Below are 16,206 nucleotides of genomic sequence, written 5' to 3'. Positions count from 1 at the left end.
CGGCGGCGGTGCGCTCGGCTCGGGTCGGGGGAGGGGGGGGTGGCATGCCCCGGGGGGGCCGGGGGCTCAGCGCCGGGAGCCCCGCTGCAGATGAAGCCCTGGGAGAGGTGCCGGAGCATCCCATGCTGCGACGCCCGGACTGGAAAAGGACAAGGCAGGCCTGCGGCTTTTGCGGGGCGGCTAATCCCCTTCTGTCCCCGGGGAAGTGTCGGGGCGGGGGGGGACGACACACACGCCGGGGAGGGAATGTCCCTTCTCAGGGGTCCTGGGGCTGCGTCTCTGGGGTTGTCTTCGGGGAGAGCAACGCCAGGGCACACGGGCAGGTGGTGATGGGGGAAAAGAAGCGGTGGGCAGCCGGGAGGGGACAGCAGTGCCAGGGACGTCCTTGGCTTTCCAAGGCGACCCAGGACAGGGCTGCCAGAGCCCCAGAGAAGCGGGAATCAGAAACGGGGAGGTTTTTTTTTTTTTTGTAGTTCTGGCCGGAGAAGCTGCTGAATTATATGTGTTTTTTGTGCCGCCGTGCCCCGTGCGTTGGAGGGAGGTGGGGAGGGCGGGGGGGGCAGACGCAGCCCGCTGCAGATATGCTTCGCTCACAGCCCCAGGATTGGGGACACAGGGAGCTGCAGGCTCACAAATCCCTTAAGAGCCTGCTGTGGAGCAGCCGGGCAGCCGGTGCCCAGCAGCCTGGGCGTCTCAGGAAAGCGATTTCCCTTTCGGAGGGAAGGCGTGCTGTCCCTCAGCCGGTCCAATAAGGCCGTGTGTCACAGCCCCTCGGCTGAAGGACTCCGAGCCGCAGGTTTCCAAAGCTGCTGCACTGTGCTCTCACCATTTGCTGTCTCTCTTTGGCTCTTAGCCGGCGGCATGGCCGGGGGGATAAAACCAGCACTGTCCCTGCCTGGCCTGCGTCCCTCACTCCCCCATAAAATCCTGTTTGTTTTTCAGACGGAGAGCAGCCACGAGACTTGTTGTGACCTGCGCTGACACTTGCTGCATAAGATGACAGCAAGAGACGGGCCCCAAGATAGGTAATGCCGGGCTGCAGGGTGGGTGTGGGGGCACATCCAGGATACCAGCAGATACTGGGACCCCCTCGCCGGCATGCTCACTGGGCTGCTGAGCTCTCGCTTCCCCGAGATGATCTCTCTTGTCAGCTTTTCCATAGCAAACAGGCTGTAAACAGTCCCCAGTGCTGGGACATGCCTGGGGAGCCTGACTCCCTCCCACCTCTGGCAGTGGCCACTGTGCATCTGGGTGCCACATGCCGAGGAGCAGCCAGCTTCCCCCCACCTTCATACCCTACCAGGGAGGACCTCCCATGGACCCTCTGTGGCACCACGTCTCCTCCGGCAGCCCAGGATAGCAAGGGCTGTGGGGCAGGGACACGGCAATAAATTTCATCCACCATCCTCCTGGTGCCTCCAGCTGCAGGGTCGGGGACAGTCAGAAGCGATGCCTGTCCTCTGCCCTGACCATTGTCCCGCTCCAAACCGCTCTGTCCCCTCCACAGGTACAAGGCTGTCTGGCTGATCTTCTTCATCCTTGGCCTGGGAACGCTGCTGCCATGGAATTTCTTCATGACTGCCAGGGAGGTGAGGGCTTCCCTCCTGCTGCTGCCCATGACACTAATCGTTCCCTGTCGTCTCCAGGGACCGTGCTGTAGGTGTGGCAGCACTGCATAGTGTAGAGCTCCCACATTTGCATGCAGGAGACAGAAGCGTGGGTCACCTGGGTGGAACAACTGACACTGAGGTGTCAGGAGGAGCCCTGGACTGCGAGTGGTGTTGGAGGGGGGACAAGGGTGGCCTGAGTGTGCTGGGGGGAGGCCTTGCGGTACCTCATCCCCACCAGGCTCCTTGTCTCGCAGTATTTCATCAGCCGCCTTGCGGATCCAGAGGAGACAAGCCACTTGTGGAACCAGACCAGTGGGGCTGCCTTGCCCCCCTCCTACCTGCAGTCCATGTTTGACAACTTCATGACACTCTGCGCCATGGTGCCCCTCCTCATCTTCACCTGCCTCAACTCCTTCATCCACCAGCGGTGAGTCCTGCCCCGTCCTTGCCCCTGGCAGCCCACACAGGACCACCCAGCCCTGGCCCGTCTTTCTGCCCTAGCACTGAGCCAAGCTGCAGCCCGTTCAGTCAAGTCAAAGGCAAAACACCGGTCTCCTGTTCTGGGGTTTGGCTGCGATTTCCACGGGAAAGCTTGGCCCCAGCATCACAGGCTTTTCGGGGGTGGGTTTTCCTCACCAAGACCCATCTCTTGCAGGATTCCTCAGCAGATCCGCATCTTGGGCAGCCTGGTGGCCATTGGGCTGGTGTTTTTAATCACCGCGATCATGGTGAAGGTCGAAATGGAGCCTCTTCCCTTCTTTGTCTTTACCATGATCAGCATCGTCTTCATCAACTGTGAGTGAGGCAGCAGGGGGAAGGAAGGGGGCACAGCCCCATGGCTGGGGCTGATCTCTCGGGGAGAAAAGCATGAACCTCACCACGGGAGAGCCAAGGAGGAGGGCAACCTGCCTTACCTCACAGGGCAGGGGCCTTGGCTGCCCACAGAGGTGCAATCCATCCTTGCCTTTGGTTTCTCATTTCTGCTCATCTCGCCCCTTTGCAGCCTTTGGCGCCATCCTCCAGAGCAGCCTTTTTGGGCTGGCAGGGCTGCTGCCTGCCAGCTACACAGCTCCCATCATGAGTGGGCAGGGCTTGGCGGGCACCTTTGCCGCTTTGGCGATGATCTTCAGTATTGCCAGTGAGTAATCCCTGCCCTGTGGGTGACAGGGCCGTCCCAGAGCCCTGCTGTCAACAGAATCTGCTGGGGTTGTGCTGTAGGGTTAGGTGGGAGATGGCAGCAGGGCCTCACCCCTCTCAGCCCTCATCATCTTCTTCCTTTTCCCCCCTGGTCTTCTCCCTTCCTGTGCTCCCAGTTGGCGCCCAGCAACCTGAAAGCTTCATCGGTTACTTCACCACGGCCTGTGTGGCGATCGTACTGGCAATTTTCTCCTACATCCTTCTGCCTCGCATGGTGAGACTTTGTCGTCCTGGTGGGGAAGGGTGTAGGGACACAGAACCTTTTGCATCACAGCACAAGGACCATGGCGCACTAGCACCCCAGCCTTGGCTCCTACCAGCCTCCACACCTCCTGGTTCAGGGCAAGCCCTCCCCTGTCCTGGGGAGCTCCACGAGAGAACCCCAAGAGGTCTCTGGGATACTTCCCGCTTCAGATACCCCCAATATCCTTGTGGAAACGAGGCTCTGGGTGAGCAGGAAAGCATTAGTATCGGACAGAAGTGGAAGGAATACTTTCCCCATATTGCATTTGCCCATATCACCCACATCTGCTATTACCACAGAGCCCCTGGCAGCCTTCTTTCCTTACGCATGAATGAGTTCTCCGTGGCTGTCTCTCTGCAGGATTTCTTCCGATACTACTCCATGAAGGACAAGACAGAGTACCGTGTGTACAATGCAGAGCTGGAGACCAAGAGAGACCTGATTAAGAAAGGTGAGGGGCTGAGAGGAGGAAGAGGAAGGAAAAAGAGGAAGAGCTGAGAGGAAGAATGAGATAGAAGAACTAAACTAGATCCCAGCTTTCTAGGATCTGATATGCCCTACTTGTGTCTTTCCCTGCAGACGAGCCCAATGGGATGGAGCAGAATAACTCAAAGGTCATCCCTATCCACAACCCTGATGAGAAGCCCTCAGTCATCACTATTTTTAAGAAGGTGAGTTGCCAGCAACCCCTGCCCTGCCCCTCGTCTCAGGGGATGGGCACAGGTGTAGGAGAGCATGGGGAGAGGAGACCAGCCCCGCACTGGTCTCTTGGCCTGTCTTCGGTACCAGCCTCTTTCTTTCACCTGCCTAGCTCTGGGTCATGGCTCTGTCTGTCTGCTTCGTCTTCACTGTCACCATCGGCGTCTTTCCTTCCATCACAGCTAAGGTGTCCACTGTCCTCGGAGAGGGAAACAGATGGGGTAAGTGTGGCCAGGGATGGGGTGGGGTAGGAGGAAACTGGGAACAAGGTAAATGGGAGAAAAGAAAGTGGGGCTTGAAGCAGTAGGTGTGCCTTAGGGAAGGAGGAAACAATGTGCATGGTCGTTTGGATGCAGACACTGGCCTGGCTGGGAGACCATTCCAGCCCTTAGTAGGAAACCAGGAGGACCTAGACCTGAAATAGAGTCTCCATGCGATTGGCGGGAGGGCCTGGGGCACCCTGGGCTTGTCAGTGACCTTCTCCCCCTTCTGCAGGTCTCTACTTCATCCCTGTTTCCTGCTTCCTGCTCTTTAATGTCTTCGACTGGACGGGACGGAGTCTCACTGCCCTCTTCACGTGGGTAAGCATGGGGCAGGGAAAAAATGCCCAGGCAGACTCCATCCCCAGGCCCCTCGGCCACGGCTTTCACTGAGGCTGCCATCCATGGCTTGGAAGAAAGAGGTGCAGAGCTGACTCCTGCCTTGGCTTTAAGTCCTAAGCAGAGATTTATGGGTCAGAGCCGAGAACCAGAGTGTTGTTCTGTCCTCCTCCCACCCTTCTTTCAGCATGGCTTGGATGAAGCTGCCTCCTCCATTTCAGCCTCTGTAAACAAACCTTCACTCCAGCTATGCAAACAGCCAGGCAGGACGGCGGCAGCAAAAGAGGGTGAAAGACAGGGCAGCCCAAAATAAAACCTCTGGCCTCCGCACAGGACACAGCTGCTTTAAAAAGCCTTGTCCTGGGAGCAGGGCAGAGCCATGCCATGTGGGTGACAGAGCTGTCCCCTGCCACATCCCCATGCTCTCATCTCCCCTGCCTGGCTCAGAGCTGCTGGAGCTGAGTGATGGGAGCTGTGGTGGGGGTGGGTGAGGAAAAGGGCTTTCACATCTGTGTCTCTTCCTGACCCTTCACCTACCCCCCAGGCGCCTTTTCCCCCTGTATTGTTTGGGCTGTTTGTTTAGAGAAGCTCCTCAGCACCACGTGCCGTGGGGTCTGTCCGGGTCTGGCTTCCCCACGGCCTGGAGCTGCTTCTCCCTTGGCCATCGCTGCTGGCTGCCCTTGTCCTTGGCCATTGGCCGTGTTGCTTGGTGTCCAGCCCGCAGCCTCCGTGGTGGGATGACCCAGCAGAAGATGTTTCCAAAACAAGACTGTGTGGAAATTCTGACTGTGTGTGGTTTGGGCCTCATTTCCCTGGTTGGGGCCCCGCTCGCTCCTTTTCTCTTCCTCAGGCACGAGAGGCTGTTGCTGCTCTTGCTGGTTTGCCCACAGCTGGCCTAACCTCAGCTTCCCCCTCTGCTCCTGAAGTGTCCCATGGCTACGCCAGCCCACACAGCTCCCAAGGCAGCTGTGGGTCTCCCCTGACCCCAGACCAGTGACCTGTCATCTGTGACCCTGGCACCTCACCAAGGTGACCCCAGATGGACCCAGCCATGTCTCGTACCAGGAGCTGCCTCGGTCACAGCTGCAGGGACAACACAGGAGGACGGTGTTTCCTTCTTCATCCCAGCCTCACGTGTCCACGGACCCCGTTGGGATCCAAGGAGACTGTAACTCAGTCCGTGCCTTTCCCAGCACTGTCCAAAACAGCCCCAGCGTAATCCCTTTCCCAGATTGCTGGACCTCACCCCGCTTAGCTGGGCCATGGCGTAGGAGGCTGAAGAGCTGGTTAAAGCCCAGTTTGCAGGCCCTGAGGTGCCAGAGGGGATTTACCTCAGCCAGCCTTGTCCTGCGCCGTGGTTCGCTGCAGGAGATTGCGTGAGCGTGCACGAGGCTCTCCTGCCTGCCTGCCTGTTGTTTCCAGCAAGGGCTTAGCAGTCGCTTACAAGCCCAGCTCGGTATTTTGGCTCTAGTGCTGCTCCTCTCCGAGTCAGCTGGGACAGGACTTTCAGACCTTGTAGGACCCTCCTGACCACAGCACGCGGTGACGCTGAGATTTGTTGCAGCAGAGAAGGTCTCTCAGCAACTTTGCCCTCTCTGTGGCTCCACCGCAGCCCTGGCGCAGTAGGGACAGCCCTGTATAGCCCCTGCCAGCATGCCATGGGATGGGGAATGTCCACTTCTCAGCTGCTCAGTGACCCGTGTTTTTCTCCCAGCCCGGGAAGGACAGCTGCCTCCTGCCAGTGATGGTGGCCCTCCGAGTCATCTTTATCCCCCTTTTCATGCTGTGCAACGTGCAACCCCGTTACTACCTGCCTGTCGTATTCTCTCATGACGCCTGGTACATCATCTTCATGATCTTCTTCTCCATCTCCAATGGCTACCTGGCCAGCCTTTGCATGTGCTTCGGGCCCAAGTAAGTAAGAGCTGGGGACAGGGGAAGGGTTGGTTACATCCCCGGATGCCAGCCCCAGCACAACTGGAGTCTGGCTCTGCCCAGCTCTGGCGTGAGCACACCCCAAGGGGATGCAGGCGCAGAGGGGGATCGCCCCACCACCTCGGGGGACACAACCCCTGTGTCCCGTCTCCAGCCTTGTGCCTCCATATCCTAGAGATGAGGAAGCTATTGTTTGAGCTCTCCGTTTCCCCCCACTGCCAGGCTGGGGAAGGGGCTGGATGCAGTGGGGATCTGGAGGGGAGCGGAGCACGGCGCAGCACCCACAGCAGGGTGAGCAGCCCTTGTCCCGCGCGGGAGCACAGGCAGCACGAGGAGCCCAGCTGGGGCTCAGCCAGGCAGGCTGCAGTGCATGAGGGCAGGAGTCAGAGAGGGGTGTCCCTGGTGCCGGGAGCTTCAGGGCAGCCTGCCTGATGCACTTTTTCTTTCTCTACGAGCCCGTAATGTGGAGGCAGGCTCTTGGAGACAAGGTGGAGTTGCTCTTGCCATTCCTCTGCTGCAGAGGAGCACAGCTTCTGGCTCCTCTGTGGCGTCCTCCCACCTCTCCGGTGAACCCACAGCAGGGCACAGGGCACACATCCCCGAGGCCGGGTCTGACACCTATTTCTCTCCTAGGAAAGTGCTTGCCCACGAAGCAGAGACAGCTGGAGCCATCATGGCCTTTTTCCTGTCGCTGGGCTTGGCCCTAGGAGCTGCCGTCTCCTTCCTGTTCCGAATTCTCATCTAGCAGAGGCACCCAGAGGGTGCAGGGACACCGAGACACGGCTCCGCATCCTCCTCCGAGGCCCTGGATACCTCGGCACTGTGGGGAAATAACACCTCACGCCTGCCCCTGCCAAATCGCACTGCCACAGCAGACATTACACCCAGGGACGGTTCCACTCCTGCAGGGTTGGCCTGGCTCCTGCCACGCTCGGCTGTGTGATGCCTTCAGGCCTATGTGCCTTCTCCTTTCCCATGCTCTGTGTGTGTGTGCAAGATCCCTGGGATCTCACAGAGGTCCAATCGCCTCCTACGCTGTGTTATTTCCCCAGCTCAAGGCCAAAAGCCATTCTCAGCCTCCTCCTCTGCGACAGAGTTGAAGGCTGGTATCCAGTGTTATTCCCTTTCTTGCCCTTGTCCCCAAGGCACCTAGGGACTTGCTCTCCTCTCCTTCCAGGGGGCCTGGAAACATCCCACACCACTTCTCCTGCTGACGAGACTTGCAAATGGGGAGGAGAGTCCCCGCCAGCCTCTCCATCCCCACCCTCTGTTAGGCGCGCATCCCCCTGCCAGCAGCATCCCAGGGACACAGAGGTCTGCGTCCCACCCACATGAAAAACCAACACCATGGCTAAGCTGAGGGAAGAGATCTCCACAACCCACCTTCTCGCCTTCTCCTTTGCCTTTGTTCCCTGCTTTTGTTTTTGTCATTCTGCCATTGTTTTCTTCCCACCCCCTGGTTGTGTGACAGGAGCCCCCACACTGGGCTGCGAGAGGCAATTCCCTTCCCACACAGGCTGCCTTCCCTGCCTGCCTGTGCTGCAGGGGGGAAGCGGGGTGTCTGACCTCTCCCTTGGCTTTCCTATCCCTCGTCTGTGTAAATGTGTCTGTACAGTTGCTGTTTTCTATAAAAAAAGACCAAAACGCCCCTTTGGGTATGCGTGTGTCTCTGTCACCACAGGGGAGAGTGGGCTGTGGAGCAGCAAGGGCTGAAGGGAGCAGGCACTGGCATTTCCTGTGTCCCCTGTAGCCATCATCAGGCAGTGAAGCAGTATGTGCATCCCCTGCAGGGACAAGCGCAGTGGCTCTCTGCTACGGGGACATGGCCAGCATGGCGTCGAGGTTTTGGCCAAACTGGCCAATGGCTGGCGACAGATGCACCCCCCCAGCCTCTTGTGTACAGAGCGGAAGAGGAGAGATAAAGAGATTTACGAGTTTAGAAGAAACTAAACAACTTTAATGAATTAGAAATTAAGATAAAAAGGAAAATAATGAAAGAGATACAGTATACACACAACCCTATTAAGCTCTCAGGATGACGTCACCAGCAGGCACTGGGGACGTCCCAGGCTGGACTCAGCACGAGTGGGAACCGGGTTCCACAGATGGAGTCAGGAGCCCACGGATCAGGATCAAAGGCAGATGAACAGACAGGGTCCTCCTTGGACATCAGCCATTGAAGGAAGAGATTGACTCTTTGATCCCTCAGCTTTTATACTGAGCATGGGGCAGTTGGGATGGAATACCCTGTTGGTCAGTTTTGGGTCACCTGTCCCATCCGCTCCTCCCTGCAGGTGGGACCCCTCTACGCTTTTCCGCTCCTGACCCTCCCAACGGGGCAAATAACAAAATTAGCTGACTCGGGTTGTTGTAGCAGTAAGTATAAGCAAGAGCCTCTGTGCACACCATTCCTTGGCGCAAACTGTCTTATCACTCTGAACGAACCTTTTCAGACACGACATGCTGATAATTTCAGAGAGTTCGAAGACGCCTAGCTGAGAAATAAAATTACTGAACAGAAAGTTGGTTCTGCTTTACCTCAAACCAGGACACACGGGAAGGGGGTGCTGCCCTCGGCACCTCCGACCAGGAAGGGATGCACCTGCATATTTTGGGGGCGCCGTGAGCCGTGGCACACACCCCTGGCAGCCCCACCTTGCGCCTGGGAACAGCCGGAGTGCCACCTCCTGCTCCTGGGGGGGAACTACACCACCCTGCCAGCCGGCCTCCTCCCCTCATCGTTCCCAGCCATCATCCTTCGGCGACCCCCAGCCAAAAACTGTGGGGCCCGGGTCCCCTCATCCCCCCCCCCCACCCCCCCCCCCCAGCTTCCTCTGCCGGTCAGGCCTGTGCGCCCCCAGCCCCAATAAGGAAAATAAGGGATGAAGTTCATCTTATTGTCCTTAAGACACTAAAAATACAGCGCATCCGACTTCCAAGGGGGAAAAGGGGCCTGCTTTGCTCTCAGACCCCGACACGGTCCCCACCACCAGGGCCGGTCCCCTCCATCTTGGCCCCTCCTCTCCCCTAAGGCCTCCCGGTTACCCCACACGGCTCTCGGGGCAGCCGCAGCACGGAGCTGGGACAGCTGGCACCCCCCGGGGCTGTGCGGATCCCCCCATTCCCTGCCCAGGTCCGGAGATGGCCCCGCTGACCCTGACCCTCGTGGAAACCTCTGGAAGTGCCTCACCACTACTGCCCATCCGCGACGGTGCTCCTCCGCTGCCGGAAAATAGTCCCCCGCCGGGACTGCCCGCCGCCCCTCGCCGCGGCGCTCGGAGGGACGCGGAGACCGCGTCCCTCCGAGCGCCGCGGCGAGGGGCGGCGGGCAGCCCCGGCCGGCAGCTGCGTGAGGCTGATGGCTGCTCTCCTGCCCCCGCCCAACCGCACACCGTTAACGGGCAACGCTGGTAGGGCCCACAAGTGATTCGGCCGCGGGCCGTTTTAAGGCGGAAGGAGACGGTTGAGCGGTGCCGTATCCCGTGCCTATAAAAGGCGGCCGGTGGGCGTTAAACCTCTTTTGCTGGTGCCTGTATCCGACGCGGTAAGGACGCAGCGCTGTCCCGAGCCGGGGCCGGTGTCCCGCCGACCTCCCTCGCCCGGTACGAACGGCCTCTTGCTTGCCTTGCAGATGCCCGAGGAAGTGCGGCAGGGGGAGGAGGATGGGGAGACCTTCGCCTTCCAGGCGGAGATCGCCCAGCTCATGTCGCTCATCATCAACACCTTCTACTCCAACAAGGAGATCTTCCTGCGGGAGCTCATCTCCAACGCCTCCGACGTGAGCCCCGGCCCTCCTCGTGGTTTCCTTTCTCTGTTGGTGGGGGGGGGGGGGGGGATGATGTCCCGCTGGGGGTGCCCAGGTAGAGGCTGGTGCCTGGGCGACCTGCGAGGCTTGTGGTGCTGGGGGGAGGGAGGTGGCTGCTGAGGAGGGAGGCTGTGGCGAGCATCACTCTCTCCCCTAGGCGCTGGATAAAATCCGCTATGAGAGCCTGACTGACCCCTCAAAGCTAGACAGCGGTAAGGACCTTAAGATCGACATAGTCCCCAACCCCTGGGACCGCACGCTCACCCTGGTGGACACTGGCATTGGGATGACAAAAGCAGACCTCGTCAACAACCTGGGCACTATTGCCAAGTCGGGTACCAAAGCCTTCATGGAAGCCCTGCAGGTGGGTTGTGTGGGTTCCCTAAGGCCTGGGCCACAGGCTTTCACTGGGGTGTAACCCTAACCTTCCTGCCTTTTGCTGCGGGAGTTGTCAGCCTACCCAAGTGTGCTTCCCCACCTTTCCGGCAGCAGGGAGGAGCCGAGGGTAGGGCTGGCTGCCTGTTGGCGCTTGCCTCTTTTTCTCTGTATGCTGACCCAGTTCTTTGCTGCTGTGAATAAATTGCTGGCATCTCCCGTCTCTTCACTGGTCTATCAGTCTTTCTCTGCTATCACAGGCTGGCGCAGACATCTCCATGATTGGGCAGTTTGGTGTGGGTTTCTATTCTGCATATCTGGTGGCTGAGAAGGTGGTTGTCATTACCAAGCACAATGATGATGAGCAGTATGCTTGGGAGTCGTCAGCTGGGGGCTCCTTCACTGTCCGAACTGACCATGGTACGTACAAAAAAACAAGTGTATTTCTCTGCTAGAAGTATCCCTTTTCCTGGTGCTCCCTAGAGCTGTGCTGCATTGTCAGTCATGCTTGTTAATGTTAGGTGTCAAGTACTGTTTAGGGTCAAGGAGCTGGTCCCACCTGTTTTTTGCTCTTTAACACTATACACTGAAATGCTAATGTTTCTCTCCCCACACCGTAGGTGAGCCCATTGGACGGGGCACCAAAGTGATCCTGTATTTGAAGGAGGACCAGACAGAGTACTTGCAGGAGCGGCGTGTCAAAGAGGTGGTGAAGAAGCACTCACAGTTCATTGGCTACCCCATCACACTCTATGTACGTAAGGGGAGGACTGTGGGGACTCCCTGGAAAGCTGGAGGCAGGTGTGGGTGGTATTATGAGCAGGAGCCCAGAAAAAGCAGAGTCGAGTCTTTTCTGTTCCCTGCCATAGCTCCTAGCTGCTGGTTATTGAGCAGTGGTGCTCCTGGCTCGTGTGGCCAGAGGTGGTTTGAGGCTGGGAGCTTATTGGAGGTGAAGGTGTATCTAGCCACACTTTTGGCCTTTGATTTGTGCAGCTGGAGGTAATCTAAACCAGCCATGGAGGGAGGAGGGCTTCCTGCCCTTTGTCTCATCTTCTCAGACACAGCTTTTGGTAGCATGAGCTGTGGAGGGACTCTGAGGGCTGGTTTTAGGAGAAGCCCTGGTTCCAGATGTTGCATTTGTTGGGCCTTGGAGGACACCCATTTCTCTTATCTGGAGCAAAAGGATTCCTAATAGTGGTTGCTTGGGGCTAAACCTGACTCTCGCTTGTCCCTTTCTCCACAGCTGGAGAAGGAGCGTGAGAAAGAGATCAGTGATGATGAGGCAGAGGAGGAGAAAGGTGAGAAGGAAGAGGAAGAGTCAGCATCCAAAGATGAGGAGAAACCCAAAATCGAGGATGTGGGCTCTGATGAGGAGGAGGAGGAGGGAGACAAAGGCAAGAAGAAAAAGACCAAGAAAATCAAGGAGAAATATATTGACCATGAGGAGCTGAACAAGACCAAGCCTATTTGGACCCGCAACCCTGACGACATCACCCAGGAGGAGTATGGCGAGTTCTACAAAAGCCTCACCAATGACTGGGAGGACCACCTGGCTGTCAAGGTGGGTGCTGGGCCACCCTGCCCTTCAGGGAGAGACAGAGGGCCCCTTTCCAGCCCATACCCAGAGCCAACACATGGTTGTGCCTCAGTGAGACTGAGGGCTCTTGGGCCGCTTGGTGGTGTCCCAGCCTGCACTGGGACTCCTATGCAGGTGGAGGGGTTGGCAGTGCCAGCCTAGAAGCAGGATGGGAGGGTGTTGGGCCTCAGAGAAGCACGACTCCTCCGTCCAGGCCTGCTGGATGCCAGAGCGTGCTGTCACGCAGGGGCCTGAGGAGGGGAAAATGCAGGCTGCTTGGATGATAGAGACCTTCCTGCGCCCCCCTACCAGCCCCAGTGCTGAGGAACGGCAATTCAGCCTGCGTGCAGCAGGTCCTGGGGGACAGGGTAGAAGAAAAGCACTCCAGCAGCTGTTTTTCCTTCCTGGCTCTGCAGCACTTTTCCGTGGAAGGGCAGCTGGAGTTCAGGGCCCTGCTCTTCATCCCACGCCGTGCCCCTTTTGACCTCTTTGAGAACAAGAAGAAGAAGAATAACATTAAGCTGTACGTGAGGCGTGTCTTCATCATGGACAGCTGTGACGAGCTCATCCCTGAGTACCTAAGTAAGAGCCCCTTTGCCTTGGACTCCCACTGCGGAGCTGTGACCCCCACAGCCTGTGGTACCACTCCTAGTATAAAGCAGCTGTCTGAGGCACTAGCTGGTGCAGGTGCACAGTAGTCAGTGTCTTAGTGCTTTTCCTCCCATGATGAAGCTTGGAGCTCTTAACCTGACTCATGTTTTCATTTCCCCTGCTCAGACTTCATCCGGGGCGTTGTGGACTCAGAAGACCTGCCTCTGAACATCTCTCGTGAGATGCTCCAGCAAAGCAAGATCCTCAAGGTGATCCGCAAAAACATCGTGAAGAAATGCTTGGAGCTCTTTGCTGAGCTGGCAGAGGACAAAGACAACTACAAAAAATTTTATGAGGCCTTCTCCAAGAATCTGAAGGTGAGCTGGGCACCCTGCACCTGGAGGAGGGAGGGGCCCATGACCCGTTTGGCTGAGGAGCAGGCTTGTCCCTGTGTTGTGTCTTTGCCTGGGTGCTAGGGTAGAGGGGGGTCTCGCAAGTGCCCCAAAGAGCCTTTGTGGGCAGCTGGCCCCTTGGCTGCTCTAGGCCCCGGACTCAAATGGTTAGGGGATGGGCAGAGATAGCTTTGCCTTGAGGGTGGCCAAGTGCATGCAAGTCCCATCCTGGAGGCTTCATGCATCTCTTCTGCCCCCAGCTGGGCATCCATGAGGACTCAACCAACCGAAAGCGCCTTTCGGAGCTGCTGCGTTACCACACGTCCCAGTCAGGCGATGAGGTGACTTCACTTTCAGAGTATGTGTCCCGTATGAAGGAGACCCAGAAGAGTATCTACTACATCACAGGTGAGCCAGAGCTCCTCCGTGCACTAGTGAGGTGGAGGCAGGTTACCTGCCTATCAGCCCTAACTTCAAGCAAATTTCTCCAGGTAGGTCCTGCTGCCTTCAGCAGGCTCTCCCTGCTGAATAACAGCCCATCTCTGGGAGCCGGGGAAAGACCACCAGGTCTAGAGCCCTGGCTACAGCCTGTTTTATGCTAGGGGCTCTGAGAGACTGCTGCTGTTTGTCCTGCTGTTAACCAGCTCTTACATCTTGGTGACATCTCATTTCTATACCCAGGGGAGAGTAAGGAGCAGGTTGCCAACTCAGCCTTTGTGGAGCGTGTGCGGAAGCGTGGCTTTGAGGTGGTGTACATGACGGAGCCCATTGATGAGTACTGCGTGCAGCAGCTCAAGGAGTTTGATGGCAAGACCCTGGTATCGGTCACCAAGGAGGGGCTGGAGCTGCCTGAAGATGAGGAGGAGAAAAAGAAGATGGAGGAGAGCAAGGCCAAGTTTGAGACCCTCTGCAAACTCATGAAGGAGATCCTGGACAAGAAGGTGGAGAAGGTGAGATGGGCAAGGAGCTCAGACCAGGGCTGTGTCCTGGGCTGGAGGGAGGGGGCTGGGCCCTCCGTGATGCAGGCAAGGGCCCCAGCTCAATGCATGCCACTGATCTCCCTCATCTCCTGCAGAGGAGCCGCTAAAGGAGACTGGAGGTCCCAGCATGCACGGCACCATCTTGCTCTAAGCAGCCAGGCTGCAGGTGATGGGCACTGACCCAAATACGTGCAGTGATGGGAGAGGGTAAGTGTGGGAAACGTGCAGTGGGTGCTGAAGGCGCTGGCTGAGCTGTCCAAACTGCTCCGTGCCACAGTCCTGGAGCTGCTTGAAGGATCTCTGCTTGCTTTGGGGTGTCCCTAAGCAAACCTTGGGCAAAGACCTGGGGTATCATGTGTGCTGTGGCTGGGCCCAGTCCAGGGCATACGGGGACCTTGCTCAGCTAACCCTCGGCTACATTGGCAGGTAACTATCTCAAACCGGTTGGTCTCGTCTCCCTGCTGCATCGTCACCAGCACCTATGGTTGGACGGCCAACATGGAACGCATCATGAAGGCTCAGGCATTGCGGGACAACTCTACTATGGGCTATATGATGGCTAAAAAGCACCTGGAGATCAACCCTGACCACCCAATTGTGGAAACCCTCCGCCAGAAGGCTGATGCTGACAAGAACGACAAAGCTGTCAAAGACCTGGTGGTGCTACTTTTTGAAACTGCTCTGCTGTCCTCTGGTTTCTCCTTGGAAGATCCCCAGACCCACTGCAACCGCATCTACAGGATGATAAAACTGGGCCTTGGTAGGTGTCCATGCAGCATCTCGGGCCTGGAGCAGGTTCTGAGAGCAGGTTATCTGAGTGGGCTAGTGTGTAATTGTCTTGGGGCAGGGGGAGGCCAGTAAGGGAGCCATGCTGGTGTGTTGTGCAGAACTGGCTGCGTACGTAAGGTGGCCAGGGGCAAGTGGAAACCTGGAACAAGGTACTTTGGGAGGTCTCAGGGCTCTTGAGTGCACTGTCCTGTCCTCCACGAGGCCAGGAGCCACCATCAAGCTGCTCAGATGAGAAGCTGAGGCTTTTCAGTTCTTCATAGCGAATGTCAAAAGCCTGCCATGGGAGATGTGAAACAGCTTGTGCTTGCACCCAACTTATTTCTCCAAACTGGCTTTTTTAGGCAAAAATATAAATGATAAAGTGTTGTGGCTTGCCATAACTACTAGGTACCAATAGCCCTGTCCCTCAGGCTGTATCAGCAGGAGCCAGCCTTTGCTCTGGGAGAAGCTGTTCCTCTGAGATCACTTGGTGTCAGTTGGAGGCCTCATATTTTCCTTTCTCTCCTCTCCCAGGCATTGATGAAGATGAGGCGACTGCAGAGGAGCCCAGTGCAGCTGTCTGTGATGAAATTCCCCCGCTTGAGGGAGATGAAGATGCATCCCGCATGGAAGAGGTAGACTAAAGTAGGAGGAAGCCTCTTCCCTTACCTGCCAGGCCTCCGCCCCACCTCACATCTGCTTAGAAGGGGGTCTGCTCCCACCAGCTGCTACTGACTCCTCGGTGGTGTCAATTTTTTGGATTTGTTTGGTTGGGGTTGTTTTTGGCAGGGTGCAGGAAAGCGTGATTGCCTGCTTGTCAGTAGTGAGTTATTCAGGCAGCCCTGAGGCCTGTCTGTTCTGTCTTTCTGCTTGTGTTGGAACAGCTCGTGGGGAGTGGAGGTGAGGAGGCATCAGGCTTCCCCTGTATCCCTGCCATGGGTCTCCCACATTCCCAGTAGGCATCAAACTGCCCTTGTTCCATCTGGGTGGGAGAGCCGATCCTCTGAGCTGCTGCCTCCCTCAGACCCCAGGGTAGGATATTGTATTTTGGTTGTTTTAGTTATTTTTTGTTTGATTATGTTTGTTGTTTTGTTCTACTGGAATTAAAGTATCAAAGAATGTGGTTTACACAGCAGGGTCCCTTGTGTTTCATGCCTACCATACGGAGGAAAGGTTCTTAGCCTGTGCCTGAGGCTATTGGGCTGCTGGTCTCTCCCCTTCCCTGACTGGTTTTCAGAGCCCTGCTTTAGGTGATCTCTGTCCCTTCGCTGCCACGAGGCACCATGAAGGAGATAGGAGAAACACCTGCTGTGCAGGTGGGGTCATCTCCAGCAGGCAGTAGTTGTCCACCCAGAGCGCTGCATGCCCCACAGCCTGGGAACAAACCTTTCCAATCTGCACACATCAGCTGGGCAAGCTGAGCCAGGACCTGAGC

At 57.3% G+C, this 16,206-nt stretch overlaps 1 protein-coding gene across 11 annotated transcripts in view; it reads left to right on the top strand.

Moving 5' to 3' along the window:
• The window catches only part of LOC128906541 (heat shock protein HSP 90-beta), a 42,649-nt gene extending 26,748 nt beyond the window's left edge, over window positions 1-15,901 (top strand). For 8 of the 11 annotated variants that reach the window (XM_054193862.1, XM_054193861.1, XM_054193858.1 and 5 more), the window contains 12 exons: window positions 943-1,025; window positions 1,508-1,589; window positions 1,865-2,037; window positions 2,266-2,405; window positions 2,614-2,748; window positions 2,924-3,021; window positions 3,412-3,502; window positions 3,631-3,722; window positions 3,863-3,971; window positions 4,246-4,331; window positions 6,064-6,263; window positions 6,918-7,932. In XM_054193862.1, coding sequence (XP_054049837.1) covers window positions 997-1,025; window positions 1,508-1,589; window positions 1,865-2,037; window positions 2,266-2,405; window positions 2,614-2,748; window positions 2,924-3,021; window positions 3,412-3,502; window positions 3,631-3,722; window positions 3,863-3,971; window positions 4,246-4,331; window positions 6,064-6,263; window positions 6,918-7,029 — 1,347 coding nt within the window. In that variant the 5' untranslated portion in view covers window positions 943-996 and the 3' untranslated portion in view covers window positions 7,030-7,932. Of the gene's footprint in view, window positions 1-130; window positions 155-942; window positions 1,026-1,507; window positions 1,590-1,864; window positions 2,038-2,265; window positions 2,406-2,613; window positions 2,749-2,923; window positions 3,022-3,411; window positions 3,503-3,630; window positions 3,723-3,862; window positions 3,972-4,245; window positions 4,332-6,063; window positions 6,264-6,917; window positions 7,933-9,624; window positions 9,829-9,915; window positions 10,063-10,246; window positions 10,454-10,724; window positions 10,885-11,084; window positions 11,219-11,707; window positions 12,026-12,456; window positions 12,623-12,817; window positions 13,009-13,283; window positions 13,432-13,704; window positions 13,974-14,429; window positions 14,764-15,305 lie in introns of those variants that run through there. The other 3 variants (XM_054193867.1, XM_054193866.1, XM_054193856.1) reach the window with 3 other exon arrangements.
• Window positions 15,902-16,206: the final 305 nt, after the last annotated feature.

Source organism: Rissa tridactyla, chromosome 3, assembly GCF_028500815.1.
Source record: "Rissa tridactyla isolate bRisTri1 chromosome 3, bRisTri1.patW.cur.20221130, whole genome shotgun sequence".
Classification (NCBI taxonomy): Eukaryota; Metazoa; Chordata; class Aves; order Charadriiformes; family Laridae; genus Rissa; species Rissa tridactyla.
This window is presented reverse-complemented; position numbering and strand designations above follow the sequence as displayed.